The 14,649-nt window shown below is 25.2% G+C and overlaps 1 protein-coding gene across 2 annotated transcripts; it reads left to right on the plus strand.

Annotated features, from left to right (window-relative positions):
- Nucleotides 1–1,958: 1,958 nt before the first annotated feature.
- LOC145829852 (coiled-coil domain-containing protein 12-like) lies at nt 1,959–14,057 on the plus strand. 2 transcript variants are annotated; one of them, XM_082937727.1, is made up of 3 exons: nt 1,959–2,027; nt 4,472–4,696; nt 13,442–14,057. In XM_082937727.1, the coding sequence occupies exons 2-3, from the start codon at nt 4,475–4,477 to the stop codon at nt 13,688–13,690; spliced, it is 471 nt and encodes a 156-aa protein (XP_082793853.1). In that variant the 5' UTR covers nt 1,959–2,027; nt 4,472–4,474; the 3' UTR covers nt 13,691–14,057. The 2 variants fall into 2 exon arrangements, with proteins under 2 accessions (XP_082793853.1, XP_082793851.1); XM_082937725.1 differs by lacking the exon at nt 1,959–2,027 and having other exon boundaries at nt 4,462–4,696.
- Nucleotides 14,058–14,649: the final 592 nt, after the last annotated feature.

Genomic DNA, 14,649 nt, shown 5'->3' on the forward strand with positions numbered 1-14,649 from the left:
TTTTAAAGCAAGTCTTATTTCATTTTTATCTTAAAAAAAACAAAAAGTTATTATATTATGTATGTTTTGGTAATCCAAAGTGGTTATTTATGTTATTTTCTAGCAATATTTTAAAAACATGTATAAGGACAATTTTTAAACTAATTACCTTAAATACATTTAAAAGACTTTTAAAGCTTTGGTCTAAGTTAGATATATTGCTAAAGATTTTGTTTAAAATGATACACTATTACAAAACTAATAAAAGCTTACTTTATTGTAAAAAATAGTAATTTTTTTAAAACTTTAAATGTAACAACAATACGAGTCGAAAATTATTATCAAAAAAAATTCAAATGACATTAAGGTACATATTTTTTATTGTTAAAATGTCCTTAATAAGTATAGTCTTTAGCCTTCCGATGTTAACATTATTTAAATAAACAGAAACAAATAATTTGTGATAAGAAAAAAAACTTAAGTTGAAATGATACTAGTCTACAATTATATTATCGTTAAGAATTAAATATTGATCTAACGTAACGAGTTAATTGTTTTAATAGTGTTGATGTTGAATAGTAATATTATTACGTTGCGCAGTATATACATAAAATAACATTTAAATAAAATGAAAATTTTTGAACAATAACGCTTTTATTATTAGTTGAAAAGACACCTAAGCTCGCAGCTAAAACGACATTCAGTAATATGTGTGGTTACATGACAATTTAAATTCGCAAAATATATTTTCCGACAGTTTAAATTCTTGAAAGAATGTTTAGGTGGTCATATTTCCATGATAACCAAAAGGTTTGATCTTACATTATATTATTGTTGAATAAAGAAAAAAATAATTATTTTGCAGATACTTAATAAAATAAAGAAAAATGTATTGAAAGATTTATTGTTTTATAAAGCACATACGTGGTGCGTGCAATAGTTTTTGAATATAATATAGCAATTTTGCAAAGCTTTATTTATATAAAGTATCTCGTTAATTTTATATAAACAATAATTTTTATGCGTGCATAAACTTGTAGAGATGATGAAACAAGTTAAGCAAAATTGATTGTTATATAGATAATTGTTTTTAATACTGTTTAAACTTTTTTTTAAATCAATGTTTTACTTTTGTTTATTATATAAAAAAACTAAAACGAGCGTAGCAGTTGCTTCTGAAATGCTATAAAACGGCCTTTTATAACTAAGTTTTAAATAATTAATCATGTTTAAAGAAATTATTTCAAAATTTTAGTTTTTTACAAAGTGTTCATATATTCTAGAAATAAATTGACTTTAAATTATTTTAGTGCTTCTAAAACCTTAGTTGTATAAGTACAGTCTAATAAAATATGTTTGTTTATTTATTTAAATTTATTTTCAGCAAAAAAAGCAGACGAAAAAAGAAACACAGTAAAACGAAAACTCAGAGTAGTATATTCAAAATAAAATTACAGTATATTTATTATACTTTATTAGTTTCGAAATTAAATTTAAGTTGTTTGTTTAATTATTAAAATAAGTTTTGTAGTTTAAACTTAAAAAGTTATTATATTTTATTTAAGTTACATAAATGTTAGAGTTTCATTTTTTTGAAATAGTTGCATTCTCATTTTTATATACTGATAAACATAATTATTTTTTTGTTTAAAACAGTTCTTGTACAAGTTTAATTAAACTTTGGCTTAACAAAACTTAATTTAAATGTAATTATTATTTTTATTTAGTTTTATTCAAATACATTTTTTCGAAAAAATAATAATTTTTATTAGTCAGGCGATAAATTTTCGATATAGTAAAAATGTCAAACGTAGATGAAATGTCATTAGTAGTTACAGTTTTCTTTCTTTGCTTTAAAAAGCTTGTCTTCGTCTCTAATAACACCTGTAAAAAGTTTATGAACATTTTGTTCTAAATAGAATAAGAAAGTTAGTGCGTACTTTACTTGGGTGCGTAGTGCGTACCTTACCGATGTCTTTACTTTTTTAAGGAGATTGAACAAATTTGGACCTGGTAGTAAATATATATTGAATATCAATAAAAAAAAAGTAAGAAAAAGTTCCTTCAAATATTGTTAAATATAGTGTGCCCCAATTCCAACCAAATGCTTATTGTTGCAAGGGGTTGAGTTTGAGGCTGATGTTTTATAATTTTTACCATTAAGAAGATTTTTAATTTCTTTTAGAAATTTGAGAATCAGTTTTTATTTTGAAACTATATTTTAAGTTGTAATTTCTTATATTTTATAATAGGCATTTAGTTTTGTAGCCCAGAAACTTGTGAGCAAGCACTCTGTAAGTAGAATGTTAAAATATGTCTGTTAAGTTTAAATGACAATTCAATTTCAGACAGTCAAAGTGTTATTTTATATATTATTCAGTATATTTTATAGTCAGTATTTTATACTGAAAAGCTAAACTTAAAAATAAAATGATAAAACTTCACAAATATTAAGAAAAAACAAAGTAACAATAAAAATATAACTTGTGTAATAAATTTAAATTATGTTAGTTAAATAAACTGTTTGTAAAACTAAAACTAAATTTTAACAATTAAAATTAAATAAATATAATATCTAAAAAATATGAAGTTTATACACCTAAATTTAGAATCTCATCTTCTGAAACAGATAAACACTTACACCCAGTTTATGAGATCAACAGGTATCATTCCAAAAAATGTACAAACACCAATACTAAGATATATGTTTAACTAATGGTATATATATAGATTAAGCTTAATATTTTTCTGATTGTCTTTTAAGTAAATTATCTCTCATTCATGGTCGTTTTTTTGCTGGACAAAATTGGACTGGACAAAATTTTCAGCTTGATATTCGGCTAAAAACACAGTGAGTTCATACAAACTAAACTGGACAATTTTGAGAAGGACAAAAAACTCACTGGACAATTTTGAAAAGGACAAAAAATCTCACTGAATTTGATTTAGTTGATTTAATTTTAAAATGTTGATCTTATATCAACAGTTTTTTTGAAGAACTTAAATTTAAAAAAAAAGATTAAAAAAAAATTAAAAGAGTTGAAAAAACTCGGGATGACTCAAGACAGTTTAAGGTCACCGGGAACAGTTTTTTGACTTAAAGAATAGCATTCCTGATATATACTTTTTCTTCTGGTTTTAAACTCAACTGGGTGCATACCAACCAAGGTAGAGAAAATGTCAGTCTAAATTCACCAAAGTCTTTTCAGCCTTAAAAATCCATCGTCAAATATGCAAATTTTTGCAAACATTTTGAATGATTTTATTCACATACTCAAATCCATGAAATTTCTTTATTTTAAAGCAGAAAGCATTCAACTAAATAAGAAAACAGTAGTGATAATTAAATAAATTTTTTAACGTAGTGATAAATAAATAAAAAAGTGAAAAAATTACGTACTGAGGGTAAGTGTTATGGGTAACTACTCAAATAGATTATGAAAATTATTAATAAAAGAATAATAAAAGTAAATGACCTAGGGTAAGGGTTATAAACAAGTGAAAAAAAAGTTACGGTCTGAGGGTAAGGGTTAGGGTAACTGTGATAGTAAAAATAATAAATAATAATATAAGTTATTAATAAAAGAATGAAAAAATAACCGACCAAGGGTAAAGATTAAAAATAAATGAAAAAAAAAGTTAAGGACTGAGTGTAAAGTTTAGGGGTAACTAATAGTAAGAAAAAAAACTGTTTAAAAACATTGAAAATTGAAAGATTATAAGATTTTTGAAAATAGGCTTGTGCTCAATAGAAGAAGTTAATTAAAAAAAAAACAGTCTAGTTTTAAGGTTAAAAAAATACTTTTTAATTTAAAATAAAGTTTTTAATATTAAACTACAAAGCAATCAAAACTGTTAAAAATGTTTTTGTTTAAAAACATTAAAAATTGTAAGCATAAATGATTTTTGAAAACAGGTTTATGCTCAAAAGAAGAAGTTTATCAAAAAAAAGTCTAGTTGTAAAGTTAAAAAATACTTTTCCTAATTTTTTTATTTGAAATAAAGTTTTTATTCATAATTAACAAAGCAATCAAAACTATTTAACATGTTTTTTGTTTAAAAACAATGAAAATTGTAGGCATAACAGATTTTTGAAAACACAAGATTTTAAGATATTTACATTATTTTTTTTAATATTAATATTAATATTAAGATATTAGGAAGGATTTTTGAGACTGAAAAGACTGCCGTGTCTAAATTTGTCTAAATAAGCAATGTCAGTTTAAAGTTTATTAAGTTTTGAGTATGAACCCTGCTTAATCTGAATCATGATCTAATGAAACTTAGCATAAAATTACTCTTACAACAATATCATATAAACTAAAAAATGTTTGTTCATAGGTAACTTAAACTAGAATTATTTTTTTCAACTTAAACTACTCTTTAATTAAATTATCTTTTTTATTCTATACTGTTGAAAACATTTTGCTTTTCTTTAAAAGTCTCATATTTAAGTTGAATAAAATTTGATGAAGATTTAAAACTTAAATAGAAAATGACTGATAATGAAATTGGAAAAATGGAAGAAGCAGCTAAGAAAAGAAGAGAAAGACTTCTTGCAATGAAAAACAAAATGAAAAAGGCTGCAAAGAAAAAAGACCAAGTCAAAGTACACGAACCACAAATAAAGTTTCGAAGTTATCAAACTGAGAATGAAGCTATTAAAGAAAATCAGCTGGAAAGGATTGAAGCTCCTGATATCACTAAACATATTCAGGTTATTAAAATACTTATTTATTTACTTAGGAACTAAAAAAAATGTATTCTATCTGCGTTTTTTTATATTTATTATCTTTACTTTTAACAAATTATAGTTAAAAAGTACCTGAAATTAGGGGTAGGGAGTAATTGGGTGATGTTTGCTAGACTAATGAGTGTATATGATTTAGATGTGTTTTTGCTTCATTTAAAAGAATCTAAAAAAAAAAAAATAAAAAAACAAAAAAATAAAAAGTTGCTGCCTTAAAAACTTATTTCACATATTTTTTGATTTTTCGACTGAAACAGTAATAAAGTAACATATACGTGTCCTAGACTTATAATTTATATCTTAAATGAAAGCTTCTAATTATAGGCATAAATTCGAGACACTTCAATTGCTTTTGATGTATTATGACATCATTATTACACAAAATATGCAAATTTTGTCAACAAAAACCTACTTTTTTTCTAGTATAAAAAGCAATTTTTTTTACTGTTTTTACTTATAGTTTTTTCGATTTTGAATGTAAAATGTGTGGAGTCAGGTAGCCAGAAAGATATTACTGATGTAATGTCATTTCAATTGCATGTTGATATATACATATATATATAAAGTACATTTTGAATCACTTTCAACAAAATATAGCTCAAATATATTATAATCAAAACAATAAATAAATTAGGCAAACAAAATAAAGTGTAAAATTAATTGATTTTTTGTTAAACTAAGTTTTTGAACAATGTTACTAATTACTGTTTAAGTTTATTGCACTTTTATATATAAAATCATACTGAAGTGAATCAACGAAATGCCTGAGTTTGTATGTACAAAAATTCTATACATTGCCTTAACCTTAGAGTTTTTAGATAAAATGATTTAGAGTGGGGAATCACATAAAAAAACAAAAAAAAAAAGCCTCTTAGCTTTTATGTATAGAACCTTGAAAATTCTTTTTGGTAGGAAAATTTTGTACATTATTCAATTATCACATAAACACATGTACCCCTAATGGCCTGTCTTAAGGGATTGCTTTTATATATAGAGCTAAGTTACTTTTTATAGAATTAAATACAAGAGCTACAGAGTTATAAATAGTTTGGTCCTTTTGTTTACATTAATAACAACAATAAAGAAATTATCAGATTCAGGTTGGCACTATCAAAGTTAAGTGTAAAAACAGCTTACATCTACAACAAATCAATAAAAACATCCGTCAACACACAACAATGGCCAAAAACTAAAACACAATTTGATAACAAAGGTCAAATTTGTTAACTATGAGTTTTAAGACAATTTAGATAAAATTTCATAAAGGCAATTTTTGATTTTATGTATTTTTTTAATCATTTTTTCTAAATTTTATATTTAATTAAGAAAATAATGTAGTGCCTCAATGAAATTTTCTTCAATTTGTCTTAAAAAACTTTCTTGGAATGTGTTTTTGTGATAATGGCTACACGTAAAAAAATTTCTAATCAAAATCTTGAAAGGTCAAATTTTTTTTATACCATTTACATAGGGTTGTTTTCAGATAAATATCAAAAGCGTAATGGTGGTAAAAGCTTGAAAGCTCTTTATTTTTTGTTTTGTTTTATGTGATTCCCCACACTTGTCCTGGAAAAGGTATCCGTAGTGTGCGATCTGATTCATGCACTATTATGTTGCCTAGGACCAAGTATTTTTATTGAACAATAAAACAGGACTCTTAAAATATTTGGTTTTAGAACCTAGTGCACAAAGAACCTTTAATTACTATTAACTTTAAAAAATTCATCGTGCCACTCAAAATTTTTCATTTTTGAAAGGCAACATATACACCCTACTACACAAGGCTTTTTATGGGGTTGAGTTTAGTTTTTGTGGTAAAATCTACAAATAGGTTGATGGGGTGGCAATTGGTTCACCTCTGGTTTTAGTCTTGGTCAGATCTTTGTTAACTTTCTAGAAAACGATTTATTTTTGAAATCTCCATTACCTCTTGTGTATCTATGCTAGTGATCTACCAAATCCATAAATTCTGGATTCGGCCGAATCTGAGTCTTAATTTAAAATTAGGATTTGGCCAAATCCAAATCTGAATCTCTATTTTGAAATTTGGATTCGGCTGAATCTGAGTCAATAATAATATGTAATAATAATAATAATAATAATAATAATTGAGTTCGAATCTGAGTTCAAATAAATATTTTGATAATTTGATTCAGAATGATTTAATCTGCTTGTTATGTAAGTACAATATAAGTTTATAAATAATGATTACGTAAAAAAAGTTTGTCCATTATTTTTACTGTGTTAATAAATAAATAAATTTTCATTTTAGAATAAATTATTTTTAAATCAAACAAAAAACAAATGTCTAGCCAGAAAAAAATAGCTACATAAACAAAACTTAGTTTCAATATTTTGATGGCCATGCAAGCAACATTAATAATTAAGTTGTACTTTTGTTATGCAAAACAAATAAATTATAGACTTTAATAAATGCTTAAAGCAGAAAACAAATTATAAAAAAAGTTAAAACATTTTACGTTTGACTTAAGAGTTAGTTCTTGTCGTGACCATAAACAAATTAGAACATAAAGTTTTGAAAGTGTTAATATTTATAAAACAAAGTACAATTGAAAAAACATGGAGTCGTAAGAAATTAAAATATAATAGCAACTGTAGTAAAGGCCTAAAAAAGATTAGGAATTACAATTCTAATAATTTATTTAAAATTCCACTTAGAATTACACTTTTACCACAACAAAAATGAAATATTGACTAACTTAAGGAAACTGTTTAAACATATAAAACGAGCTACAATCGCAAAAGATGTCTGTTTTATATTATTAAAGACTATTCTTGTTTTTTTAAGTTGTGGTGGAGAAATAAAAGTTTTTCACCGGTCTTTGGAAGCAATTGATTGCAATTTTGTTAGTAAAAATTTCCAGCTTCAGAAAATAAGCTTTCAAGATACTCAGAAGATGATGGTGCTTTATTTCGTTGCAAAACCAGCAAGATGTGGGTATTTTGTCTTGTTAAAGTTCCGCCATTTTAAGACTTTATCCTCTTTAGTTTCTGCATTCAAATTCTCTGTATCAAAATAGCCCTTTATTTCTGCTTCAATTTCTTTATCAATAGAATCCTGTTGCTCCGTGTAGCTGTGTTTGATTCTATTTTAAACAAAGAATAGTAAGTTGAAAACTTCTTCAGATCAAAATTTACAGAGTGATGTTGTTTTGGTATCTCTGGTGGCAATATAGGAGAATCACCACCTTGATTGGCCTCGAAACAGATATGCTTTTTAACATTTAATTTTAGCTGCTCTTTAATATCATAAATACAAATAGAGTGCTATAGTTTATTTTGTTTAACAACAGCTGTTTCGAAAGACAGATAGTCAATCTCTTCAGGCTTCAACAAAATAAGAATAAGCACGTTTTAGGCAACTATTAATAAATACAAAATAACTATTCATGCGTAAAAAGAAAGTAAATGAAAGTAAAAAGAGAGAGAAAAAAGAGAGAGAAAGGAGAAATGTTTTTTGTTAATTATTTTGATTAGATTAAGTTAGCAGTTAGAAAAATATATTGTATTGTAATTATAATAATAATAATAATATCAGAATGTTTGATTATAGTTAAAGATTTTGGCAAAAAGATTGGCTTTAATTCTTAATATACTTCGAAATAAAACAAAACATTAAAAAGCAACATATTAACTAGTAATGGTTAAACACAATGCATGAATTTGAGTTGAAACAGAATATTTAACATTTAACAAAATAATAAAAAACAACAAATAAAACTCAAAATTCAAAACCCTAATTTGAACATTTGTTATACTAGCTAATTGCTTGGTTCCAATTCATCAACAGAAATTTGTTCCTATGTCTGCAACTGCCCATAAGTTCGGATTTTTGTTGATACAGTTGTTACTTGCTTGTAATATCTTGAGGGCTTCTTTCAAGCAAAGCTTGCATGTTGTTTTTCCTGGTTGGTGTTTGTTTACTTTTTCTAGGATCTTCCAATTTAATTTGTAATCCTCTCCTTCGTTTTTTAATTTGTCAACTAGTTTTGATAGTTCTGTTGAATTTACGTATTTATTGTAGTTTCTGTTATCAGGTTTGCAATTGATTGTTGTATTGTGCGTTGAAATTCTTTTCTTTAATTGGTTTGCTGTTATTCCAATATATGTTTTGGTTTCGTTTTTTGCGCTTACTGAAGCTTCATATATGACGTTTTCAGTTCTACAATTGCCACCTTTCAGGAGGCATTTATTTTTGTCCCTACAATTACACGTCTCATCTGTGATTTTTTCTTTATTCAACAGTTTTTTGTTGTGGCTTTTGATTGTCATTTCGATATTTGGCATACAGCTGTAACTTAGCTTTATGCAGTTGCTGTTAATGTATTTATTTAGTTTGCTTTCTTTGCTGAAATGCTTCTTTATTATTTTTAAGAATTTGTTTCCCACATTTGTTTTCACTGAACAGCAAAACGGTGGGTTGAACCATATACATTTTCTTTTTCTTTTTCTCTTTTTCACAGTTGTTTCATTGGTTATTTTTGTATAATTTATGTCATGACTGTATCCATTTAGTTTTAACGCTTCATTATATTCTTTTTTTATACTGTCAAATAGTTTTTTGCTGCTTGAATTTTTGGCTAATCTATTTTCTATCATCTTTGGGATTTGTTTGATAATTGTTGGTGGATGGTTAGAATTTGCATTTACATAATTGATTCTGTTGTTTGGTTTTCTGTATGGGAAGAAGCTGTGTTTTTTTAGATTTAAGTTTAGGTCCAGGAAGTTTATTTGAAATGCTGGGTTTTCGATGATTATTTTTATTTCTATTGGTTTAGCAAATTTATGTAGTTCTTTTTATATTTTTTCTATTTCAACATTGCTTGTTGATTTGTCTAAAGCTATTAATCCATCATCTCTATAGATTCCTATTATTTTATCAGGTAGTGTTTGCTTTAGGCCTTGGAGTATATAAAGTCCAACTAGTTCACTTATTTCAGCTCCATGTCTGCTCCCCATTGTTATGTCAAACAGCTCATTATCTTTCTCACTTATGCTTTGTTTTGTCCAAATTTCTTCTTTGTCTACTAAAACAGATTTTGCAGCATTGTTTATTATGGATTTATCTTGTTCAGTGATTGTTTCGTAGTTATTTGCAAATTCAATTGCTTTATTTAGAAGTGCTTTGGTTATGCTGGGATAGAAATCTTTAATATCAAATTTCATTAATTTGTATTTGTTCTTTTCCAAATTTTTATACCACTTCAGTACTTCTTCTGTGCTAGTCCATTGGTTAAATTCTTTTGTTTTTCTGATTGATTTGTTGACTTTTTCAACTATAATTTTGCTAATTTGTCCAATGTCTGAATTTGATGGATTTATTAGTCTTGTTTGTGGCACCTCTAATAATTTTGAAAATGGTCGTTATTTTCTTGCATCATTGATTTAAAGCCTCATTTCTCATAAATGAAAAAAGCTCCAAATATTCTCTTAATATTCAGAGTTCATCATTGAATAACGCAAGTGAATGCATCAGTTCATTATAAATTAGTTTGATTTTATTGTTAACAATTTTTTTCTTTAGAACATTGTTTTTCAAATTAAATATTAAAATGTTGGAAGTTATAACATATATGTCATAAATTAAAACTATCGTTTAAATAGATTATAAAATATTAACAAAAGTTTATAGCTACAAGTACGCAAGCATCTGCTTTAATGTTACATACTTAAGTTTCATTTATTTTCTTATTTAAGTTGCAGCAGTTCATTACTATGAGCAAACATAAAAAACTAAATATATGATGAATAAATAAGAGCAGTTATCCAAAAACCTGAGATTAAACGCCTTAACTATGTACATAATTTTATCTGAGAATCTAAAAAAAATAAGTTTTTATACTGTGTGCAAAACTCTTAATCAAAATTAATAATGCTTTTATAAGTGTGAAAAACTTTTTTTTAACATTAACTAGTTTTACATTTCATTTAACTTTTGACAAACAGTTAAGTAAAATTCAAAAAGTTTAAAGTGGTCTACTGAATCCAAATATTTTTTTTAAATTTAGGATTAAGCCGAATCTTGGATTCGATAGAAAATAAGGAAACATAGGCAAAACTACTAAAAATAAAAAATTTAATACATTAAGCTTTACTTATATACACAAACAAATTTTTTTTTACTATACTAAACAACAAAAAATTTCACTTAATACTTAAAATAAATTTAAATAGTAATTCAAGAAAATTTTAATATTATAAATAAAAGTAACAAATTAATAATTAATTAACACTGAAAAGATACTGTAATACTACTTAAAAAATGTTTTTTAATAAAAAAAAATGATGATGGCAACCATTTTTTATCTATTTAATAGATTTCATTGTGTCAAATCAACATTTTACTACTAAAAGTGTAAAAAATATTTAAATTCCAGTTTTTTTAGTGATTTTTGTTCAAAATTCCAGGTATTTTTTCAAAATTTATCAAATTCCTGATTTTTCCAGGCTTTTTAGTTTAAATTGTCAAATTCTGTTGTTTCAGGTTTTTTGGCAACCCTGTAAAGAGAATAATATAACTTCAAATATTTTAAGATTTTGTTTTAATAACAACCTTTCACTCAAAAAAATAAAATATCAAATAAAATAAAAATCCAATAAACAGTTTTGAGCTATGGATGTTGGTGGTCCAAAGTCTCAGTTGGGTCTGGTTGACTGTCTGTGGGTAGATTGTCAACCTGACCTTTTTACCCATACTTTTCCTGCAGACGGGGTGACTTTCTAGCACCTTTGTGCTTAGGACCCTCTGCGGGCAGCTTGGTATTTGTTTTTCTTAAACTGGACATAATAAATATAAAATGCTTTTATACTAAGTTATTATAATGTATCAGTGAATTTTATCTATCAATAATAAAGACTATTCTAGACTACTTTATATAAATTAGGCAAGATAGTTTGGATGGTGTATCTATTATACAAAAGAGTCAAAAAAAAATTACAAAGTTTCTTATTAAAAGATATAAACTGCTTTTATAACTATTATAAATCACTAGGCAACAGTTTAATGATGAAATGTTGCATCATTGATTTAAAGCCTCATTTCTCATAAATGCAAAAAGCTCCAAATATTCTCTTAATATTCAGAGTTCATCATTGAATAACGCAAGTAAATGCATCAGTTCATTATAAATTAGTTTGATTTTATTGTTAACAATTTTTTTCTTTAGAACATTGTTTTTCAAATTAAATATTAAAATGTTGGAAGTTATAACATATATGTCATAAATTAAAACTATCGTTTAAATAGATTATAAAATATTAACAAAAGTTTATAGCTAAAAGTACGCAAGCATCTGCTTTAATGTTACATACTTAAGTTTCATTTATTTTCTTATTTAAGTTGCAGCAGTTCATTACTATGAGCAAACATAAAAAACTAAACATATAATGAATAAATAAGAGCAGTTATCCAAAAACCTGAGATTAAACGCCTTAACTGTGTACATAATTTTATCTGAGAATCTAACAAAAATAAGTTTTTATACTGTGCAAAACTCTTAATCAAAATTAATAATGCTTTTATAAGTGTGAAAAACTTTTTTTTAACATTAACTAGTTTTACATTTCATTTAACTTTTGACAAACAGTTAAGTAAAATTCAAAAAGTTTAAAGTGGTCTACTGAATCCAAATCTTTTTTTTAAATTTAGGATTAAGCCAAATCTTGGATTCGATAGAAAATAAGGAAACATAGGCAAAACTACTAAAAATAAAAAATTTAATACATTAAGCTTTACTTATATACACAAACAAATTTTTTTTTACTATACTAAACAACAAAAAATTTCACTTAATACTTAAAATAAATTTAAATAGTAATTCAAGAAAATCAAAAAAATAAGATTATAAACATTAATAAAAGTCCAATTGTACATACAATAGAATTTATATATAATTATGAAAAATTACAAAAAATGCATCTTATTAAAATGTACTTTTACTATTTGCCCCTCTGTAAAACACTGTGCATTATAAAGACACTATCATTTTAATCTGGAGAACTTAACATTAATAACGCATACGAAGTCGCTTTTTTTGGAAAAACCAAGTTATAAGAATCTAGACTATAGAGAACATTTTTGGATAAATAAACTAAAATCAAGTATTAACTTAGCTAAAACACCTTACAGTGGTTTATAGAGGGGTATAATAGTAAAAGTAAATTTTTGTAAGATATTGCATTTTTTGTAATTTTTATATGTATATATTTTAATGTATGTACATTTGTACTTTTATTAATGTTTATAAGCTTAAACTTTTGATTTCTGAAGTAGAATTTAAATTTGTTTTAAGTATTAAGTGAAGTGTTTTGTTGTTTAGTATAGTAAAAAAATTTTTTTTGTTTAGATGAGTAAGGCTTAATTTATTAAATTTTTGTATTTTTATTATTTTCGCCAATGGTTTTAAATTTAGTGTTTTTATTTTTTGTTTAAAACAGTCGTTTATTACATTGATAATGTCAAATAAATGATGTAATCTTTGTGAATAAATAGTATGGTTTATATTTCATTTTACAGATTATTTCTGAGCGATACAGCCTTTCTGATTATAAGTTTTTCAAAAGTTACTTATAAAGTTAAGTTTTTTAAATCAGTAAAACGTAATTTGTAGCTTATTAAAAACCAGCTAAAAACACGCTCTTAACCCTATATGATTACAAACATGCATAGTCTTAAAACATAATTTATTTTAGGCTCATTTAGAAAAAGAAAAGGAGCCCTTAGAAGTTGACATTGATCTTTACAAGCTTGCACCAAAAAAGCCTGATTGGGACCTTAAACGAAATATAGAACAAAAGTTGGTAAAACTTAATAAAAAAACTTCCCAAGCTATAAGTGAAATGGTGAGAGAAAAGCTGCAACGGTCAGCTATGGAAAATAATAGGATAAACACTAGAGAAATGCCTAAAAACTTCGATGAAGCTAGTAATGATTCTGAATAAAAAATACTGTGTCATTAAAATTTAAATATTTAGAATTGAAATCTAGAACATTCTTTTTTATAATTGAGCTAGTTAAAATTTCAAAAAGTGTGTTTCTGATTGTTGTACTTATATAAACATTGTTTTAATTTTTGATTAGTTAATTTACAAAGTAAGTAAACTAAATGATAAAATACATTCTGCAAATATCTAAAGAGGTTATATTTTTGATTTACAATAAATATTTAAAAAGTAAAAAATATAAAAATTGATTTGTTTGGGCCAAAATCTTAGGTGATTTGTTAAATAAAAACACATAAGTAAAATGTATTTAGTGATATATAAATGATGTGTTCTTATTGCTTAATGCCAACAAAATAAAATAATTAAAGCTCTTATAAATTTTGCACTTCATATATAAATATACAAATTTAGAAATGTATTTATATCATTATTGTTTTTTATTTACAGTAAGTTTAACAGCAAAAATTAAAATGAATATATTACTTGTCTTATTGCAAAATATACTAATTAACACTAAACAAGAACTTGAGTAATGAAGTATTAATGGCTGAAATTAAAAAAAATACAACTATTTAAAAAAAATGCTACAGTTGATTGTATTTTAAACGAAGGTAAATATTTATTGAACCATAACAGTTCAGACTCTAAAAAATGGGTAGCAGTCAAGTTTGCACGAGCGTTCAAAATTGCACGAGGAGACAAAAATTGCACGAGGGCACAAAATTGCATGAAGAAACTTTTGCACGAAGACACTTTTGCACGAGGGGATAAAAATGAACGCGACACTTTTGCACGAGCAGAAAACTCAGCACGGAGATATTTTTGCACGGATTAAATTTTTTTTTTTAAATAAATTATTAATTAATTTTAATATATGATTTAACGTTAAAAGGCGTTAAATCCTGGAGATCCTGATAAGCTAAGCTTATCGGAATATATACCACAGATGTTTTTGT

The sequence above is a fragment of the Thalia democratica genome, chromosome 2 (genome assembly GCF_965202585.1).
Source record: "Thalia democratica chromosome 2, ktThaDemo2.hap1.1, whole genome shotgun sequence".
Classification (NCBI taxonomy): Eukaryota; Metazoa; Chordata; class Thaliacea; order Salpida; family Salpidae; genus Thalia; species Thalia democratica.

Bases quoted from the DNA above. Each gene is read 5' to 3' on its own strand.
- LOC145829852 (XM_082937727.1), top strand. From the start codon at position 4,475: ATGACTGATAATGAAATTGGAAAAATGGAAGAAGCAGCTAAGAAAAGA. The intron at 4,697-13,441 runs GTTATTAAAATA...AATTTATTTTAG, and splicing joins ATATCACTAAACATATTCAG to GCTCATTTAGAAAAAGAAAA.